General features: G+C 34.8%; 1 protein-coding gene across 14 annotated transcripts in view; it reads left to right on the forward strand.

Moving 5' to 3' along the window:
• Positions 1-23,027, forward strand: part of STAU2 (staufen double-stranded RNA binding protein 2) — a 297,993-nt gene that overhangs the window by 16,406 nt on the left and 258,560 nt on the right. For 4 of the 14 annotated variants that reach the window (XM_077876547.1, XM_077876552.1, XM_077876542.1 and 1 more), the window contains exon 1: positions 22,261-22,406. The exons of 4 other annotated variants lie outside the window; for them this stretch is intronic. In XM_077876547.1, coding sequence (XP_077732673.1) covers positions 22,293-22,406 — 114 coding nt within the window. In that variant the 5' untranslated portion in view covers positions 22,261-22,292. Of the gene's footprint in view, positions 1-6,752; positions 6,933-22,260; positions 22,407-23,027 lie in introns of those variants that run through there. 6 more of the 14 variants (XM_077876549.1, XM_077876550.1, XM_077876551.1 and 3 more) reach the window with 3 other exon arrangements.

Consider the following 23,027-nt stretch of genomic DNA (forward strand, 5'->3'; position numbering starts at 1 on the left):
ACAGTATAGTACTGACATAAGGATTGACCTATAAACTAATGGAAAAGAATTGAGAGGGGAAAAATAAACTAATAGACACATTCTAAATGGATCAATGTCCTAAACATAAGAACTAAAACCCTGACAACTCAACAACAAAACAACCCAACTAAAAAATGAGCAAAGGACTTGAATTGACAATTCTCTAAAGAAAATATAAAAATAGCCAATATACAAATGAAGAAATACTCGAACTTGTTAGTGATGAGGGAAATGCAGATAAAAATCACAATGATGTGTCACTTCATCCCCAGTAGGATGGTTAGTATAAAAAACAAGACCAGTAACAAGTGTGGGTGAGGATGTAGAGAAGCAGATCCTTGTACATTGCTGGTGGGAATGTAAAATGGTTTACTTCTGTGGAAAATAGTCTGGCAGTTCTATAAAAAATTAAACATAGGATTAGCATATAACCCAGGCATTCCACTCCTAGGTGTATACCCAGAAGAACTGAAAACATACACACACACACACACATGCTAGTTCATAGTAATACTGTTTACAAGAGTCAAATGATGGAAGCAGCCCAAATGCCTGTAGATGGAAGAATGAACAAATTTGATATATATATACCATTGGCTATTATTCAACTATATATAAAAAACCAAAACAAAACTGAAATACTGATATATGCTACAGTGTGGTGAACCTTGAAAAACATTTTGCTGAGTGAAATAAGTCAGATGCAAAGGTCACATACTGTATGATTCCATTTATATGAAATATCCATAATGAGTAATTCTGTATAAACAGAACTCAGATTGGTGTTTGCTAGGGCCTAGAGATAAGGGAAATAGAATGCAGCTGCCTAATAGGTACAAAGTTTCTTTGTGGGGTGACAAACATATTGGAACAAGATAGAGGTGGTAGTTGCACAACATTGGGAATGTACTAAATGCCACTGGTTTGTTCATTTCAAAATGCTTAATTTGGTGTTACATCAATTTCACCTCAAAATAAAAAATAAGTTGGATTCAAGATGGTGCTGTAGGAAGACCATGAGCTTGCTCCTCCTGCAACAAATAACCACATATGAAATAATTTCCTCTAAAAAGACCACAAGACCAAAGGAACAGAGCCTCTATAACAAAGGACAAAAAAGAGCATTGAGATGGGGAGAAGATGCAGAGACATCATTTTGCAAAGATACCCATCCCAGGTGTGACACACAATCAGGAGAAAACTCAAAAATACAAAACTTTTCCCAAGGAGCAAGAGGTTAGTTCTTCACAATAGGAACCCAAATCCTTAGGTCCTGCACAAGAGAGATAAGCCATCTAAACACCAGGCTTTGAAAACCAACCGGGATTATATCAAGAGAAACCATAAAACTAGGGAATGGAGAACCCATTCTCACAGCGTTTGCACATATACTCACCCCAGGACCAGCACAGAAATACCACATTGAAAAGTGCCTTTGTGGGCAGCATGGGTGGCTCAGTGGTTTAGCACCACTTTCAGCCCAGGGTGTGATCCTGGAGACCTGGGATTGAGTCCCATGTCAGGCTCCCAGCATGGAGCCTGCTTCTCCCTCTTTCTGTGTCTCTGCCTCTCTCGGTCTCTGTGTCTCTCATGAATAAATAAATAAAATCTTTAAAAAAAAGTGCTTTTGTGAAGAAGACCCACTTAGTAATTTTAAGGCATCTGGCAGGCAGGAAACTGTTGGGACATTTCTCTGGAAATGAAGACATTGATGGGTGCTGTATTTGGGAACTCATCCTACCTTGCTAATGTTGGTTCTGGTGGAAACCATTTTGTAATTATCTTTCAAATTGCTAGAGCCAGTGGGCACACCCAGCTGAGAACCCTGCCCACTCCCACAGTGCAATCATATGTTGGAGCCAGGTGAAAGCTCTACACAGCCACATGCTGCAGCTGAGTTAGCTGTCAACTTCACTCACCCTGTGCTACAGACATGGTGCCACCACAATAGACAGTGCATACAACCCACATGAGGATCTAGCTCTGGTGATCAGAGGGGATTTTGCTTTTGAGGTGCATGTGACACCTCCTACACAAGGCTGCTCCTTCAAGGCTGCTCCACAAGGAGAGATAGGTTGATTTGCTGATAACTAAAAACAAACGAGTTAGGCAAGATGAGAGACAATGTTCGAAGTGAAAGAACAAGATAAAACATCAGAAAATGATATTAATGAAATGGAGATATGCAATCCAAACCTGATAAAGAGTTCAAAGTTAATGGTCATACAGCTGCTCACTGAACTTGGGAGAAGAATAGATGAACACAGATCTTTCATAAAGAGACAATAAAAGAAAGGTCAAACGGAAGTTACGGAGCTGAAGAGCAAACCAAATTGAAAAATATACAAGACGGGTTCAACAGCAGACTGGATGAACTGAGTATTGGAAAAGTGAACTGGATGACAGAGCAATGGAGCTCACATAGACACAGTAGTGAAAACACAAAAGAATTTTAAAAAATGAAGATAAGGGATCCTTGCGACAACATCAGGTGGGATAACATTCGCTTGGCATAACATATTCAGCAGAAACTTTGCAGGCAGAAGAGAGTGGCATGACATATTCAAAGTGCTGAATGGAAAAATACAAAACAAAAACAAACAGAAAACTTCCAACCAGGAATTCTGTACTTGGCAAGTTTATCGTTCAGAATTGGAGAGATTAAGAGTTTTCAGATAATCAAAACATAAAGGAATTCATCACTATTAAATCAGCCTTGTAAGGAATGTTTAAGGATCTTCTATAACCTGAAAAGAAATGACATTAATAACAAAATGTATGGAAGTAAAAATCTCACTGGAAAAGGTAAATATATATTAAAAGTAGTGGATCAGGGGTGCCTGTGTGGCCCAGTCAATTAAGCATCCAACTCTTGATTTTGGTTCAGGTCATGATCACGAGGTTATGAGATCGAGCCCCATATCAAGCTCTGCGCTGGGTGTGGAGCCTTCTTGAGAGTCCCTCTCTCCCTCTCTCTCTGCCCCCCCCGCCCCAAAAAAAAATTAAAGTGGAGGATAAATCACTTATAAAGCAAGTATAAAGCTTAAAGACAAAAATAGTAAAGTTAATTAAAACTATGATAATTAGTAAGGACTGCATAAAATGATACAAAACGTGGCATCAAAAATATAAAACGTGGGCAGCCCGGGTGGCTCAGTGGTTTAGTGCCGCCTTCAGTCCAGGGCCTGATCCTGGAGACCCGGGATCAAGTTCCACATCGGGCTCTCTGCATGGATCCTGCCTCTCCCTCTGCCTGTGTCTCTGCCTCTCTCTCTCTCTCTCTCTCTCTGTGTCTCTCTCATGAATAAATAAATTAAAAATCTTAAAAAAATATATAAAACATGGGCAGGGGTGAAGAAAATATGTTTTGGAATATGTTCAAATTTAACTATTGTCGTCTCAAAGCAGACCATTCTATACATAATAAGTTATATATGAACCTCATAGTAACCACAAAGCAAAAAGTTACAATAAATATACAAGAGAAAATGATAAAGGAGTCTGAATATAACACTAAAGAAAGCACTCAAACCAGAAGGAAAGAGAAATAAGAAAGGAACAGAGGAGCTATGAAAAGAGCCAGAAAACAATGAACAAAATGGAAATAAGTACATACTTTACTGTAATTGTAAATGGACTAAACTCTCTAGTCAAAAGATCAGTGGCTGAATGGATTTAAAAAAAGCAAAACAAGACTATATATATATATATATATATATATATATATATATATATATATATGCAAGAGTCTCACTTCAGAAGTAAGGACATACATGGACTAAAAATGAAGGGATGGGGAAGGCTATTCCATGCAAATAGGAATGAAAAGAAAGCTGGAAGGAAGGGTGCCTGGATGGCTTTGTTGGTGGAGCATGTGCCTCTTGATCACAGGGTAATGAGTTCAAGCCCCAGGTTGGGTGTAGAGTGTATTAAAAAAAAAAAAAAAAAAAGCTATTATAGCAAACAAAGTAGATTTGAAAGCAAAAATCATAATAATAGCCAAGGAAGGGCATTACATAATGATAAAGGGGTCAGTCCAAAAGAAGATATAACATTAATTAATATGTATGCACCCAAAATAGGAACATCAAGACATCTAAAGCAAATATTGAGAGACCTAAAGGGAGAAATTGATAGCAATTCAATAATAGTAGAGGACTTTGACACCCCACTTACATCAATGATTAGATCAGACAGAAAATAAGAAAACATCAGCCTTATATGACACCAGATGGCCTTAATATATTCAGAACATTCCATTCAAAAGCAGCAATACATATTATTCTCAAGTGCATATGGAATCGTCTCTGGGCTAGAGCACATGTTAGGCCACCAATTAAGCCTCAATAAATTAAAAAAGATTGACTCCTATTGACCATCTTTTCTGATCACAATGAATATGAAACTAGAAATCAATTACAAGAAGAAAACTTGAAAAACCACTAAAATGGGGGGGTTAAATGTCATGCTGCTCAACAACCAATAGATTATTGAAGATAGCAAAGACATGCTGAGAGACAGATGAAAATATAAGTACTGAGAGACAAATGAAAATAAAACTCTGACATACCAAAATCTTTGGGATACAACAAAAGCAATTTTAAGATACTATATCAATTTAATTAATATTATATTTTATGATATTAAATATAATATTAATATATTAATATTATAGTAATACAGGACTACCTCAAGAAACAAGAAAGATCTCAACCTAATTTACACCTGAAGGAGCTAGGAAAAAAGAACCAATGAAGCTCAAGTTAGTAGAAGAAAAGAATAATAGAGATCAGAGGAGAAATAAATGAAATAGAGACTGAGAAATAATAGAAAATTAATAAAGCCAAGAGACAGTTCATTGAAAAGATAAAGTTGACAAACATATAGACTAACCAAGAAAAAAAGAGAAAGCCCTAATATCAAAACCAGAAATTGAAACAGGAGAAATTACATTTGACACCACAGTAAAAAGGATCATTAGAGACCATTAGCAAATATATGCTAACAAATCGGACAAACTAGAGGAAATGGATAAATTCCTAGGAACATAGTCTTTCAGGACTGAATCATTAAGAAATAGAAAATCTGAATGAACTAATTACTACTAAGGAAATTGGTCAGTAATCAAAAACCTCCTAACAAGGAAAAGTCCAAGATCAGGTGGTTTCACTGGTGATTTCTACCAAACATTAAAAAAAATTTAATACCCATCCTTTTCAAACTTTTCCAAAAAATTGAGGAGGGGATACTTCCAAACTCATTTTGTGAGGCCTGGTAGCAAACCAGATTAGGATACCACATAAGGGATGCCTGGGTGGCTCAGTGGTTTGAGCATCTGCCTTTGGCTCAGGTTGTGATCCTGGGGTCCTGGGATCGAGTCCCACATTGGGCTCCCCACAGGGAGCCTGCTTCTCCCTGTGCCCGTGTCTCTGCTTCTCATGAATAAAGAAAATCTTTAAAAATAAAAGGACACCACATACAATTTTAAAGTAAATTACAGGCCAAAATCACCGACGAATATCGATGCAAAAATTCTCAACAAAATATTAGCAAACTGAATTCAATAACATATTAAGAGGATAATAAATCATGGTCAAGTGAGATTTATTTGAGGGATGCAAGGATGACTCAACATCCATAAATCAGCTAATATGATAAACCACATTAACAAAATGAAGGAAATAATTGTATGATCATCTTTGTAGATGCAGAAAAAGCATTTGACAAATTTCAACATACATTTTTGACAAAACTCTCCAAAGAAGTGGATACAGAGGGAATGTACCTCAACATAACAAAGGCTGTATATAATAAACCCACAGTTAACATTATACTCAGTGGTAAACAGATGAAAGCTTTCCCTCTAAAATCAGGAATAAAAGGATGCTCACTCTCCCCACTTTTATTCAACACAGTGTTGGAAATCCTAGCTACAGCAATTGGTAGGAAGAGGAAATAAAAGGCATCCAAATTGGAAATGAAGAAATAAAACTCACTACCTAAATATGAGATGATACTATATATAGAAAACCCAACGGACTTCACCAGAACCTTTTACAACTAATAAATGAATTCAGTAAATTAATGGGATACAAAAGCAACATATGGAAATCTGTGGGGTTTCTATAATGAGTTACCAGAAAGAGTAATTGAGAAGGCAATCCCATTTATAATTGTATCAAAAAGAATAAAGTACCCAGGAATAAATTTCACCAAGGAGGTTTAAGACCTATACCCTGAAAACTAAGACACCATGAAAGCAACTGAAAAGGATACAAAGATAAATACATTATCATGCTCATGGACTGGAAGAATTATATTGAAATATCCATAACACCCAAAAGCAAGCTGCAAATTCAGTGCAATCCTTATAAAAATTCCAGTGGTATTTTTGATAAAGCTAGACCAAATAATTCTAAAATTTATATGGAACCACATCCTCACCAATACTTTTTTTCCTTTTCTCCTTCCTTTCTTCCTTTTCTTTTCTTTTTTGATTAATGATCATTCTGATGGGTGTGAAGTGCTATTTCATTGTGGTTTTGATGTGCATTTTTCTGATAATTAGTGATGTTGAGTATCTTTTCATATGCTTGATGGCTATTTGTATATCATCTTTGAAGAAATGTCTATTTGAGTTTCTTGCCTTTTTTTAAAAATTGAGATTTATTGCTGTTGTTTTTGAGAGATCAGAATTCTTTATATATTCTGGATATTGGTTCCTTATCCAGATAGATGATTTGCAATGGAAACAACTTTTGAGAAGCAAAATCTGGGAGAATTTATTTTCAGCAGATTTGCACTACAAGAAATCTTAAAGGAAGCTATTTAGACAAAAGGAAAATACTTAACAGGTGGAAATTTGGATCTGTGAAAACGAATGAAGAGTGCAAGAAATGATAAAATATGGGGTAAATATAAAATATATTTTCTTCATTTTTAAACCTTTCAAAAGATAGTTATTTAAAGCAAAGATAAGGGATCCCTGGGTGGCGCAGCGGTTTGGTGCCTGCCTTTGGCCCAGGGCGCGATCCTGGAGACCCGGGATCGAATCCCATGTCGGGCTCCCGGTGCATGGAGCCTGCTTCTCCCTCTGCCTGTGTCTCTGCTTCTCTCTCTCTCTCTCTCTCTCTCTGTGTGACTATCATAAATAAATAAATATTAAAAAAATAAAGCAAAGATAATAGTGAATTAGTGTACTAGCATACATGAAAATAGATTGATTAACTGATGTCAGTAGCATGGAGAATGGTACAGGAGAAAGGGAAGTATAGTATTTTTAGGTGCTTATACCCTATGTAAAGTGGTATAATATTTGAGGGTATATTTTGTATATTTTAGAACAAATGCTAATAAAAAATAAAGAAAAATAATTTATAAGCCCATGGTGGGAGATGAAATTGAATATTATAAACTGATCAGTCCACAAAAAGGCAGGCAAAAGTGAAAAAAGGAGTAAACAAGAGACATAAACAAGAAATGGGACAAAAATAGCAAAATAATAGATTTAAATCTTACTCTTTTGATAATTAAATATAAATGACCTAAACAATCTAGTTACAAAGTAATATTCAGATTGATTGGCTAGAAAAGCAATACTCAAATATATGGTGTCAAGAAACTTATGTTGAATATAAGGGTAAAGATTAAAAGTACAAAGATCGCATCTGGCTCATATGTAGTAAGAGGGACTCTATTTATACTCATCATGAAACAATCCCGTGCTCCATAAAACAGAGTACACAAAATGTAATTTTGAAGACATTGCACATGAGGCAGTGATGGTCAGTGATTCTTGACTGGCAAGAAACAAGTGAGGTAAGCCCTACAATGGCCTGAGCCTACCGCACTGAGAGACTTCCAGGCACTGAGAACTGAGGTGTGGAGCTTGGCACATTCCCCTAGTTGAGGAAATGTTGCTCTGGAATTGAATCACAAATTATAAAAGCAAGAGAACAAAATATTTCCAAATCACTTAACTATATCCCAGAACAAAGTTCAGAAAGATTTATAGGAGTGGGAAATACGGGATCCCTGGGTGGCTCAGCGATTTAGCACCTGCCTTCGGCTCAGGGTGTGATCCTGGAGTTCCGGGATCGAGTCCCACATCGGGCTCCGTGTGGAACCTGCCTCTCCCTCTGTCTCTCTCTCTCTCTCTGTCTCTCATGAATGAATAAATAAAATCTTAAAAAAAAAAAAGGAGTGGGAAATACCAGCATGCAAGTTGAAATTCATAGTGCATGTCATTCAGATTCCCATATATGCCTAAAAACATGACCCATAATGAAAATAATCATAGTGATACAGAATTGACATAGATGATGGAATTAGCAGAGGATGTTAAAACTATTCGCTATAATTATACTCCATATGTTTAGAAAGTTGGAAACATGTAAGATGCAAAAAGATCCATATAGAACTTTTAAAGATGAAAACTCCATCTGAGATGGAAAGTATACTGGATGAGAAAAATAGCAGATTAGACCTTGCAGGGAAAAGATTAATGAACTTGAAGGCATAGCAATAGAAACCATCTGAAAGAAACATACAGAGAAAAAAAAAGGGGGGAAACATCGATTAGCTGTAGGATACCTCAAACAAATATATAAATAGAGTTCCTAAAAATGGCAGGGTACATAAAAATGTATTTCCAGAAATAGTGGTCAAAAACTTTCCAAATACATTTCATTAAGATGAAACTATAAACCCAAACTTTCCAAATAAGTTTTATTAAGATGAAACCATAGGGAAGTTCAGTGAGCTACTAAGTATAAGAGGTAAAGAGGAAACTACACCCAGGTATTCAAATTACCAAATACAAGTGATAAAGAGAAAAATCTTAAAAGGAGTTAGAGAAAAAGACATGATCAAGTTGTGCACATAGAAACCAAGATAAAGATAGTATTAGATTTCTTGTCAGAACCAATATAAGCAAGAAATCAGAGGAATAGCATCTTCAAAATACTGAAAGATGAAAAAGTAATCTCCCTAGAATTCTATATTTGGCAAAAATTTGTTTCAGAAATAAGATGAAAAAATTCATTTTCAGACACAGGGAAGCTGAAGAAATTAATTGCTAACACTTCCTCCACTACAAGAAAATTTTATTGTATCTTATTTTATGATTTTACTTATTTGAGAGAGAGAGAGAATGCATGAGAGAGACTGAATGAGCACGAGCATAGGGGAGGGGCAGAGGGAGAAGTAGACTCCCTGCTGAGTGGGGAGTCTGATGCAGGAATAGATCTCAGGACCCTGGGATCATGACTTGAGCCAAAGTCAGATGTTTAACCAACTGAAATACCCAGGTCCCCTTTCAGGAAAATTTTAAAGTATGCCCCTCAGACATAGGAAAATGGTATCAGTTGAATAATTATAATAAAAAAAGAACATAATAAATGGTAACTACTTGGGTAAATATATAGAATTTCTTAATCTCTTTAAAATGTAATAGTTTTAGGTAAAAATATTAATGAGATACTGTATGGTGTATAGCATACATAAAGTAAAATGTATGATAATAGTAGCTTAAAGGGTGAGGGAGAAATGAAGTATAAGATTCTTATGCTCTACACTGGGTGGTGGTTTTAATATCTCTTAAAGATAGACTGTGATAAAGATATATATTGTAAACTCTAAGGCAGCCACTAAAATAAATCATAACTAAGAAGTGAAGAAAAGCAGATCATGTAAAATAATCAAACAGAAGTCATGACAATATGAAAAAGGAAAGATCAGCTTGGACAAATATAAATAGCAAGATGACTTGTTCTAATGAGCAAGATGAAATGTTCTAATGAATAATAGCCACATTAGATACATAAATGTGAATATATTCTGAATACCCCCATTCAGAGGCCAAGATTGAGTAAAAGGTAAAATTCAACGATATACTTACTACAAGAAGCACTTTTAACTAGAAATACAAATAGATTAAATGTAAAGAGTGGAAAATGATACAGTGTGGTAACCTATTTGAAAGAAACTTGGAGTGAGTTTATTAATTTCAGACAAAGGAGATTTCAGTATTATCTGGGATTAAGGTTATTTCATAGTGATAATGGGGTCAGTTAATTAAGAGGACATAGTGGGTTTAATGTTTATGCACCTAATAACTGAACTTCAAAACATTCAATACTAAATTAATAGAAATGCAAAGACAAATTCACAACTATAGTCAGAGATTTCAGTAACCCTTTTCAATAATTGATGTAACAAGTGGACAGAAAATTACCAAAGGTACAATTAAGTTAGATGCTACTGTGAATCAGCTTCACTTATACCTATATTTACAGAAGAGCAGATTACATATTTGTTCAAAAGTTTACAGAACATTTACCAAAATAGAACTGTGAAAGAAGTCTCAATAAATTTAGAAGGATTCAGTTCATAAAGAATCTTCTCAGACCACAGTGGAATTTTTTTTTTTTTTTAAGATTTTATTTATTCATAGAGACAGAGAGAAAGAGAGAGAAGCAGAGACACAGGCAGAGGGAGGAGAAGCAGGCATCATACAGAGAGCCCGACGTGGGACTCGATCCAGGGTCTCCAGGATCACGTCCTGGGCTGCAGGCGGTGCTAAACCGCTGCGCCACTGGGGCTGCCTGACCACAGTGGAATTAAATTAGAAATCATTAATAGAAAGATTCTTGGAAAAATTCCCAAATATTTGGAAATTAAATAGCATGCTTATAAGTAATCTGTTAGAAGAAGAAATCAAGTGGGAAATTGGAAAATATTTTAACCTGAATGAGAACAAAAACAACATTAAAGATGCTGCTAAAACACCATCTATAGAGGGAAGTCTATAGCTTTAAATATCTACATTAGAAAATAAAGATCTCAAATAACTTCTGTTTCTGCTTTAAAAAAGTGGGAAAAGAAGAGTAAATTAATCCCAAAGGAAGTAGAAGAAAATAATAGATAATCTGAATAGCCCTCTATGTATTAAATAAATTGAAATTGTAGTTAAAAATCTCCTTAAAAGGAAAACTTGAGGTCTGGATCGTTTCACGATATTGAATATTGAATAATACCAATTCTAGCTGAGTGAAGTAAGTCAGTCGGAGAAGGACAAACATTATATGTTCTCATTCATTTGGGGAATATAAATAATAGTGAAAGGGAATATAAGGGAAGGGGGAAGAAATGTGTGGGAAATATCAGAAAGGGAGACAGAACGTAAAGACTCCTAACTCTGGGAAACGAACTAGGGGTGGTGGAAGGGGAGGAGGGCGGGGGGTGGGAGTGAATGGGTGACGGGCACTGGGTGTTATTCTGTATGTTAGTAAATTGAACACCAATTAAAAAAAAAAAGAAAGAAACTCTTAAAAATGCAAAAAAAAAAAAAAAAAAAACCAATTCTACATCAACTTTTTAAAATTATTTGAAGTAGAGGGAATATTTTCCAAAGCCTGTGATGCTAGCATTACTGGGAAACCAGAATTAAACTTCAGAATAATACAACTTGTGAATATAGATGCAAAAATCTAAACCAAATTTCAGCAAATCAAATTCAACAGTGTATTAAAAGGTTAATATGTCATGACCACTTGACGTTTATCCCAGGAATGCAAGGTTGGTTTAACCAAAAATCAATATAATTCACATTTACAAACTAAAAAGTAAAAATCATGATCATCTCAATAAATGCAGAAAAATCATTTGAGTAATTCATAACCATTCCTGATTTAAAAAAACCCAAAACAACCTTTAACTAGGAATAGAAGTGAGATGCCTCAATCTGATAATGGACATTCATGACATACCTCATTTACTGACATTGTACTTAATGGTGAAAGATTGAATACTTTCTTTGTAAAATCAGGAATAAGATAGAGATGTTTATTTTCACCAGTCTTACTCAGCGTTGTCCTGGAGGTTCTAGCTAGTGCAATCAGGGAAGCAAAAAAAGATAAATGTTATTCACATGGGAAAGGAAGGAGTAAAACTATTCTTATTCACAGGTGACCTGATTGTCTATGTTGAAAATCTCATAGAATCCCATTAGCACTAATTGAATGAGTTTAGTAGGTTGAAGTATATAAGATTAATTTACAAAAATCAGATGGGTTTCTGTGAAGTAGTAAGAAACAACCATAAATTGAAATAAAAATTACCACTTAAAAATATAAAAATATGAAATACTTATTGATACATTAAAATATGTTAAAATTGAAAACTACAAAATACCATTGATAGAAAGTGAAGGATACTGGAGCACCTGGGTGGCTCCGTCAGTTGGTTAAGTTGTCTCCCTTTGGTTTACTTTGGTCATAATCTTAGAGTCCTGAGATTAAGCCCTGTGTAGGGCTCCCTGCTCAGTGGGGAGTCTGCTTCTCCCTCTCCCTCAGCCCCTCCCCACCTGTGCTTGCTCTCTTTCAAATAAAATCTTTGAAAAAAAGTGAAGCTACCTAAATAGAGACGGTTGATACAGATTCTGTATTTTGAATTAAACTATTTGCTAAAATATTTGTAATCCTGAGGCACCTGGGTGGCTCAGCCAGTTGTGTCTACCTTTGGCTCAGGTCATGATCCTTGTCGTCCTGGGATTGAGCCCTATATCGGGCTCCCAGCTCAGTGGGGAGTCTGCTTCTTCCTTTCTATCTGCCTCTCCCTTGCTTTCTCTCTCACATTCTCTCTCTCACTCTCTTAAGTAAATAAAATCTTAAAAAAATACATATATATTTGTAATCCCCAAATCAATACTTGCAGTGCTTTGCAGAGTGGCACAAAATTTGAGTTTCCCAATGTATAGTCTGAAATGAGAATGAACAAGGTGACATTCTGTTTTCTTGTTTTAGTTCTCATGCATTAAGCCAGTGTCCTTTACTTGGTTTATTCAGTGCCACAATTTTAGTATTTTTGTAGTTTTTTTTGTTGTTGTTGTTGATTTAGTTGTTTAAAATGGTTCCTAAACATGATGCTGAAGTGCTGTGTAGAATTCTTAAGCACAAGAAAATTGTGATGTGCCTTATAGAGAAGGCACATGTATTTAGATAAGCTTAGTTCAGGCAGGAGTTAGAATATTGTAAGCTCTGAGTTCAGTGTTAATGAATCAACAATATTTACTAAGTAGTGGAAATACATAAAAGACAAGGTTACATATTGATTGAGAAAAATACTATGACACAAGTTTATAGGAACTTCTCTTTTCTCTAGCAGCAGTGATAATTCACTGTTCATGGTGACATTATAAAACATAATTATCATTGATATATTATTATTTCAATATTGAGAATCAACTGTATAGCCTGTACATGAGTTAGAAAACTCAATTTTGTTAAAATGTTGATTTTCATCAAATTAATCTGTGTATTCAAGGTAATTTTTCCCTAATCCTTGCAGGCATTTTTGCCTAAAATAAAATTCATATGTAAATGTAGGAGCTTAGAATAGCCAAAACAAGTGTGAAAAACAACAGTGTTGGGGGGACTCTCTTACCTAATTTCAAGAAATATTATAAAGCAACAGTAAAATTAATTAATTGGCATTAAAAATAGACAAATAGATCAATGAAAAAGTCCAGAAATAAACCCATTTACATACCAATGACTGATTTTGACAAAGCCATAAAAAGCAATACAGTGAAAAATGTAATAGCATTTTTCACAAATAGTGCTTGAGCCTTGGATATTGATCTACAAAAAATGGAACTGAATCAATATTTTGCACCATGTACAAAGGTTATTTCAAAATGGCTCAGAGACCTAAATGTACAACCTTAAACTATAGAGCTTCTAGAAGAAAATGTAGGAGAAAATATTTGAGACTTTCAACTAGGTAATATTTCTTAGATACAACACCAAGAGCACAATGTGTAAATGGACAAATTGATAAACTAGATGTTACTAAAATTTAAGTCTGCTCTTCAAAAGACCTGGTAAGAAAATGAAAAGAGATGCCAGATTCTGGGAGAAAAATCTTTGCAAAACATGCACCTGATTAATGACATATTTAGAATATATAAAGAACTCTTCAAATAAAACAATAAGAAAAATAACCCAATTTAAAAAATAGGTAAAATATTCAGATGGATGCTTCATTACAGGATAAATACAGATAGTGTGGAAAAAATGAAAAGATCAACACATGTAGTCATTAGGGAAATGCAAATTAAAATCACAGTGAGATACCATTACACAGCTATTAGAATGGCTAAAATTAAGATTGATCATATCCAATGTGGTAAGGTTACACCATGTTTTAGCATTGTTTAAATCCCAAGGTGACTTCATTTGTAAGTTAGGGATTGTAGACATGACACTTACGACCTGCTTTGAATCAGGTCCTTGAGCATCTTACTGTTTTTCAGAACCTTGGTGGCCCGGCAAAGACTAGCAAAGCAAAGACAGTAGCAAATAGCGTCTAATAAGACTTTTACACTATAAACCACTCCCTACTTTTGGAATGGCTTTGTAAAATATTTTAAATATAAGTTTATGTATATATATATTCATCATAAAAAGGTAAAACAATGTGGTACTTCAAATAGAAAGTGAGGATTTCCTCTGTTCTCTGCCAGTTGCCTGCATTTCTTCTTTAATACATAGATGCCTGATTTAAAAAAAAAAATCGGGCAGTAAGCTCCCTGTTTTTCATTTAACATTTGTAACATTTCCCATATTAGTGCATAAGCTCTGTATCTCATCTTTTCAAGGTTGAACGTCCCATTGTAGTTTATTTAATTAATTGTTGATGGATAAATATTTAGCTTGTCTATAGTTCTTGAATTACAATCTTGCTATGCAGATTGTGACTGTATATAATTTTTTTAAAGATTTTATTTATTTATTCATGAGAGAAAGAGAGGCAGAGACACAGGCAGAGGGAGAAGCAGGCTCCACACAGAGAGCCCGACGCGGAACTTGATACCCCCGTCTCCAGGATTAGGCCCTGGGCCAAAGGTGGCGCTAAACCACTGAGCCACCTGGGCTGTCCATGTCACGGTATATTTTATGTGAGTTTTCCCGTAGTATGAATACATAGATAGAGAAGATAGAGAATTGCTGTTTTATTTTATTTTATTTTATTTTATTTTATTTTATTTTATTTTATTTTATTTTATTTTTTTGAATTGGTGTTTTTTTTTTTTTTTTTTTAATTTTTTATTTATTTATGATAGTCACGGAGAGAGAGAGAGAGAGGCAGAGACATAGGCAGAGGGAGAAGCAGGCTCCATGCACCAGGAGCCTGATGTGGGATTCGATCCCAGGTCTCCAGGATCACGCCCTGGGCCAAAGGCAGGCGCCAAACAGCTGCGCCACCCAGGGATCCCTGAATTGGTGTTTTAAAGATAGATGCAATTGAAACTTTTTTTTTTAGATTTACTTATTTATTTTAGAGAGGGAGCATGTATGCAGGAGTTTAGGGCAGACAGAGAGGGAGAGAAACTCAAGCAGATTCTTCACTGAGTGCAGAGCCCATCCTGGGGCTGAATCTCACAACCCTGTGATCACAATCTGAGCTAGAACCAAGAGTCAGAGGCTTAATTGACTTTGGGAACAAGTGCCCTGCAATTGAAACTTTAATCGGTATTGCTGAATTGCTCACCAGAAAGTTTGTCCTAAGTTGTGTTTGCATCAGCATAGTTTGTACCCATTTTCCCACAGCCTTGCCAATACTTAATATGATCATTTTGTCATCTTTACCAGTTTAATGTGGTAAATTACGTTTCACTGGAATTCAGATTTTTATCTCTCTAGACATTAGTATTTTGAACGAATGTATACTCAAATTATATTGTGAGTCGATTGTGAGTGCATTTGCCTTTTTTTCTGTCAGATTAAAAAATTTTTTCTTTTTATCATCTTTGTATTTTATGGGTGTTAGCAATTTTTCTTTACATGTTGCAAATATTTCTCTACAGTTTGTATACTTTTTAAGGATCATTTGTGATGTGTTTTGCTTGTATGGGAGTTTTACATTTTTATGTTATTAAATCTGCCAGTTTATGCCCTTATGACTTTTAGGTTTCCCTTCTTATCTAGAAAAGCCTTTTATCTTTCAGGATTATGATATTTAGCTAAATTTTCTTGTGCTTTTGTCATATTTTATATTTTACATTTTAATATTTATGGAATTTATTTTTGTGTTTATATGAGGTAGGAACCTAAATTTTTCCCAAATTGGTAGACAATTAGAACAGTTTGATTCTTGGGTAGTGGTTTTACTTGGACAACCTTATAATCTAACTTAAAGTTATATGGTTTGTTTCAGTTACAGATATAGATAGGAAGTCATCTTTCTCCTACAAGGCAAGAGCATGTGGACTCTTTGCACTTTTATATTACTGGATAACTATATGGATTGAATGAGATGATGCAACTCTTTTGCTCTTTTGCCTTTTTTTTTTTTTCCTCTTTTGACTCTGGTTTTGTCCCCCCCCCGCCCCCCCCCCCCCCCCCCCCCCTTTTATTGGGAATTAGAATGAGTCACTTCCAATAGCAGGACACAGGGGAAGGGAAACCAGCAAAGAAACTTAGAAACTGTGTCCAGGTCATTCCTGGGATCAGGGATGGAAACGGATTCTTCTGTGGAGAGACTTGCCTTGGCAGGTGAGGTAGATTATGTATTAGCAACAGCTCTGGCTGCAATTTAACTACCTTAAAAATGTTGCTACTCTAAGTTCTGGCTTAGGAAACTTTTGGTGTTTTGGTGGATTCTGTTCAGTTTTTTTCTGCTGTTTCCTTCTAGGCATTCTGTTTTCTGCTAATGATCCACTTTTATTTGCTGGAATGTGATGTATGTTATTTGCTTGCTACTGCATGTGTGCTATGGACAAGCTTGAATTGTCTTTCTTTCTTCTACCCTTGCTAGCTTGGTGAATTCCTACTTTACTTAGTTAATCTAACCACCATCTCTTGAAACCTGCCTTTCAGTACCTCCTTCACCTAAGAAGTTCCTATAACAGCCTTATTATAGCACTTATACTGTAGATTTGTTTATTGTATGTGCCTGTTTCTTACTGAACTCTTTTTTTTTTTTTTAATTTTTTTATTTATGATAGTCACAGAGAGAGAAAGAGAGAGAGGCAGAGACATAGGCAGAGAGAGAAGCAGGCTCCATGCACCGGGAGCCCGATGTGGGATTCGATCCCGGGTCTCCAGGATCGCGCCCTGGGCCAAAGGCAGGCGCCAAACCGCTGCGCCACCCAGGGATCCCTGTGCCTGTTTCTTATACCATTCTGGGAGCACTTTTGGGACAGAGATTATTTTTTTTTAAAGTTTTTTTTTATTCATGAGGAACACACAGAGAGAGGCAGAGACATAGGCAGAAGGAGAAGCAGGCTTCCCAGCAGGGAGCCCAATACAGGACTTGATCCCAGAACCCTGGGATCATGACCTGAGCCGAAGGCAGATGCTCAACCACTGAGCCACCCAGGCGCCCAGGACAGAGATTTTGCCTGTTGATTGAAAACTCTCAGCTCCATTATTTTGGTATAGTTTAAAGATTGAAGTTCCAGAGAGTCAGGACATTTTATAAAAATATAAAAGTTAGGGTATATCTCAAAAAGAAGAGTATATATATATATATATTTAAATTATTTATTTATGCATGAGAGACACAGAGAGAGAGAGAGAGAGAGAGAGGCAGAGACACAGGCAGAGGGAGAAGCAGGCTCCATGCAGGGAGCCCTACGTGGGACTCGATCCCGGAACTCCAGGATCATGCCCTGGGCCGAAGGCAGGCACTTAACCACTGAGCCACCCAGGGATCCCCAGAAGAGTATATTTTTTGTTGAATGTGCTGTTATGGTTGTTAAAGGATCTATTTACTAGTGTTACTTATCAAAGTTATAGTGAAATTTATACAAATTATATGAAATTTAAACAAATTTCCTATCAACAGAGAATATTCCCTTAATGCAAATATGAGAAATCTTAAATGTCTTTTATATCGCAATTGGGAATTTTTCAGTGGAAACAAACTTAGGATGTCATAAGTTAGTGGAAAAAATAACACATGATTTTTACAGAATATTAAAGAAGTCTATTTGTATGAATAAAATCAACTCATCCTAACAGAACATTTTAACTCAGAATACTTTGGCTTGGAGGACTATGAAAAGAAGTTTATGAAACTGTATCACTTTTCATAATTTGATGGTGGTGTCTTAACAAATTGTTTATAATCAGAGTAATAATGGATTCTTATCATTGTTAACAGTTCTTGCATCATCTCATTCAGTCCATACAATTATCCAGTAATACAAAAACAACTATTATTTCTATTTGACTGTCTAGGAAAGTGACCTTTAAATACTTTCTTCAAGGTTATATAGATATCAGTAAAAAAGTGGCAGAGATATCCAAAACAGGCTCCTAACCATCATATGGCAGTTGCTCTCTCAAAATAGCAGTCTTAGATTGTGAAATCCATTATCATTAATTTTATTTACTTCTAAGTAGGTTTCTATCCGGGCCACCAAAATTACTTGAAGCCTATTTCAAAATATCTTCAGTGAACACATTCATAGGTCCTTTGACAATATATACTTATGCAACTGTGTATGTATTTCTCACTTTTTGCACTATTGACTTCTCTAAGAAGTTATATATGAATTAAGTTTGTAGATTTCATTTTTTATTATTTATTTATTTATTTATTTATTTATTTATTTATTTATTTATTTATTTTTTATTTATGATAGTCACAAGAGAGAAAGAGAGAGAGGCAGAGACATAGGCAGAGGGAGAAGCAGGCTCCATGCACCGGGAGCCCGACGTGGGATTCGATCCCGGGTCTCCAGGATCGTGCCCTGGGCCAAAGGCAGGCGCCAAACCGCTGCGCCACCCAGGGATCCCAGATTTCAATTTTTATAGGTCAATTTGTTTTATAGTTTTACAGATGCTTTATTAAAATTTTGGTTTAATTTTTAAAGAGAGATTTATTATTTGTTTAGAGAGAGAGCAAGAGCCCATGCCTGCAGGATTGGGAGAGGGGCAAAGGGAGAGGAAGAGAAGAGAATCTCAGATAGACTCTCCACGGAGTGCAGAGCCTCACATGGGGCTTGATCCGTGACCCAGAGATCATGACTGGCCTGAGCCAAAAGTCAAAAATTGGTCACTCAACCAACTGAGCCACCCAGGCATCCCAAAGATTTTGGTTTAATTTTTTTTTTGGTTTAATTTTTAATTATTATTCTATCACTGAGCTCTGTCAAGTAGTTAATAAGATTCCTGATTAAATAGAGGCATGCTATTTATTATTTATATATTTAAAAGATTTATTTATTTATTTGACAGAGAGATTGAGAGAGAGAGAGAGACAAAGAGCATAAGCCGGGGTAATAGCAGAGAGAGAGGGAGTAGAGAAGCAGGCTCTCTGCTGAGTAGGGAGCCCGATGGGGGCTCCATCCCAGGACCCTGGGGTCATGACTTGAACCAAAGGCAGCTGCTTAAGCAATTGAGCCACCTGGGTGCCTATTGCTATTTAAAATAAAGTTTTAATAATTTTGTAAAATAAATTACAACTACGACTAATTATTTTTAAATTTACCAAATTTAAACCTTTAAATTTTAGTTATAAAGCTTTATCTAAGTGAGATCCTGTGCATATTTGCACACCTTTCACACCAAAATTTGAGCTACACATTGAAATGTTTTATTGGATTCGTGTAATTTTTATGAAACAGAAAGTCAAAGTTAAAAGAATATAAGCTTAACACTATGGTATTAGTTGACATTTTCCTTTAAGGGATTTAGATCAGGTTTTCTTACCAAACAAGTATACAGAACTATAAACTTATCATTTTAATCACATTTTAAAATATTAAAAACCTATGCTATTAAAAGTTTTCACTATAAAATTATCACATTGTATTTGTTATGCTACTATTTTTTGCATATTAGCAGATGAATATATAGCATTGCTGAGTTATGAAAATTGTACAATGGTATAAATGCTATGTAAGTGTTAGATGATTTTTAGCAGAATTTAATATTTTCTCATTTTTAAGAAATTGTCATTTTTCTTTGCTTTTTGATATAGATACGGGTATCTGTGTTATCTCTTGTACTTGAGTTATTTAATGCCCTGGTATGCAAGGACCAAAACTGATTGTAGCCCAGGTCACTTTGTATTTTATGTAATGACTGACTTTCTGGTACAATTTAAAAAATTTACAGCGGAGTGAGTAAGATGCAGATTTCCTCAAACCTCTCTTGACTTACTCTTGCCTTTTTTGTGCTGTTTCAAAAAGTAATAATTACTAGTTTTGTGTGTTTGTTTTGCAGGCCACTTAGAATGGTTTAACTGTAGAATCCACTGTCACTGTATTGCCCCTACAGTTGGTTGCTTAGGTTCTTTCTTCTTTTACTTGTGCCTTTCTAGGTATTTATGTAGTTTTTTAATCAAATAATTTCTTTTTTTTTCAAATAATTTCTTAATCATAATAATTATGATTGAATTATTATATTAAATTATTGATCCTGAAAAGAGTATGAAAAAGTTAAGAGTACTGTTTTGTTCATTAAACTTGCCATAGAAAGTTTATAAAGTTTCTAAAACCCCCTACTGCCATTCATTTAATGTATTCTCCACACATTGTGACTAGTTTAAATAAGCAGAAAGTAAACCACTTGCATGTTTTATGCTTAGGTTTTAAGATGTTTCTTAAAAATCTTAACCTCAAAAAAAAAAAAAAAATCTTAACCTCAAAACAACCTGTGAGTTAATAAGTAGGATAGATTTATTATCCTTATCTTAAGGATAAAACATAGAAGGCTTAGTTAAGTAAAAATCACTAAGACCTTGCAGACTAGGGAAGAATTTCTTGAACAAGACATGGCAAGCACAGACTACAAAAGAAAAAGTGATAAATATAATACATAAAATAATCAATAGAAAGAAGGACAAGAGCTGTTCCCAAAGAAGGAACCCAAATGATTGATAACATGAGGTGATTAGCCTCAGTAGGAGAATGGGAACGCAAATTAAAATAATAGTGGGGAAAACAAAAACTAATAGTGGGATGCCATTTGTCAAACAAACATCAGATTGTCAACAATTAAAATACCTGACCATATTTTCAGGGCTGAAGGAAAGTGGTAATTCTTGTACTGCTTGAGGAAGGTAATTTGGTACAATCATTCTAAGTGCCATTTGACAGTGTGTTTTGATTCATAAGAGTAAGGAATTGAAAGAACCTAAATGTCTATCAGTAGGGGAGTGGATTAGAAAACTGATACGGTATTGTGATGGAAATTGTACAGCAGTTAAAAGTAATGCAATGGGTCTATGTAAGTTATAACATAAAAAACATAATGAAGAGTGAAGAGAGTAAGTCGTGAAAATTATATCTTTTTAATATTACTATTAATGTGGCTACAAAACCATGTATATCTCAAGACTGTGTATTTTTTCATGGATATACATATATGCATATAAATGTATTTTAAAATATTCCAGAGGAATATATTCTAAATTCAAATAGTAGTGGTTTCTAGAAAGTATAAAGGGAACTTAACTGGAATATAATACTTTTTCTTAATAAGACTTAAACATGGAAAATACTAATTTCAGTTCTAGGTGGTAAGAACATGAACATTTGTTTAATTATACTTTCTACTTCTTTTAAAATTTTGTTAAAAAAACAAAAAAGGAAGTTACTAAGAAATAGTAGTTGGCAGAGCAAGTACGAGCTTAGACTTAATTCCCAAGTCTAGAGCTCTTCCAATTAATATGCTGCCTCAAAATTAGAAGAAAAAGAAAGATCAAATGATAAAATAGGTAGACAGAATTTAGTTTTTTTTTTTAAAGAATTTATTTATTCATGAGAGAGAGACACACAGAGACATAGGTAGATCCCAGAATCACGCCCTGAGCCAAAGGCAGATGCTCGACCACTGAGCCGCCCAGGTGCCCCAGTCAGAATTTAGTTTTTACAGTAATAAGAATCAGGAGAATTTTGTGTTTATGCTAAAATTTTTTCAGAGGAAAGTTATAAGCTAAAAGTTATTATAATCATATTATTTAAAAATCTTTAAGCATGCTGTTATCAAAAAATGTATAGAGAACAACTTAAGTACTTAGGGAAAAAAATTACCTTAATTTATTGTTTAAAATGTGATACATATTTCTGTTGCATGTAATGGAAGACTTTAGAGGATTTGAATTTTTTTATATAAAATTCATGAAAATAATTTAATCCAAATTTTCAATCTAACTTCAATCTAAAAAAGTCAAAAGTAGCTTTTCTTCCATTTTGTAAAGTAATTCTTCACAAAAACTTTACAGCCTTTTTATTTACAGCTTCTCTCCAAGATAAAATGGCAAACCCCAAAGAGAAAACTCCAATGTGTCTGGTAAATGAGTTAGCCCGTTTCAATAGAGTCCAACCCCAGTATAAACTTCTGAAAGAAAGAGGGCCTGCTCATTCGAAGGTAAGGTTATGAAGAGAGGTGGTGAGACATACTTATCAAAGTCTATCAGATTTATCATCTCAGGTTTTAATTGTGCTTCATTGTGTGTGTGGGGAGGGGCAGCAGATTACCTGCAGGCTTTTAGTTTTATATTAATAATATTTACAAGTCTGTAACTAAACAATTTTATAGCTCATCATGGTTTACAAAGCTCCTTTAGGTATAGTACTTCAGAAAAACTTTAACAAATCATGAAATGTGGATTTTGATTTCTGTTTTGTAAATTAACTCAGGCACTGAAAATGAAAAGTTCAGTGACTTGCTTAATAATAGCTCATAAGTGCCTGTGCCAGCACTTGAATATGTGTTTTTTGGCTCCCAAGAGCAGTGTTTTTTCCATTAAATTATAACTGCTAATGTAAAAATGAACACAGAGTAAATATAACAACAGTTACCTACTGAGACATCTTTTCCAGTGTGATATGGAATTATAAGTTTCATTATTTATAAAAGTTGTATGTACCAGTATTGTTGTTATTTATGCATTCATTTGTAATATTCTCTTAAGTGGAAAAGCAGCTTATATTTATATATAGCCTCCTACATATGTTTATATATATACATGTTACAAGTCTATAATTA

Source organism: Canis aureus, chromosome 28, assembly GCF_053574225.1.
Source record: "Canis aureus isolate CA01 chromosome 28, VMU_Caureus_v.1.0, whole genome shotgun sequence".
NCBI lineage: Eukaryota > Metazoa > Chordata > Mammalia > Carnivora > Canidae > Canis > Canis aureus.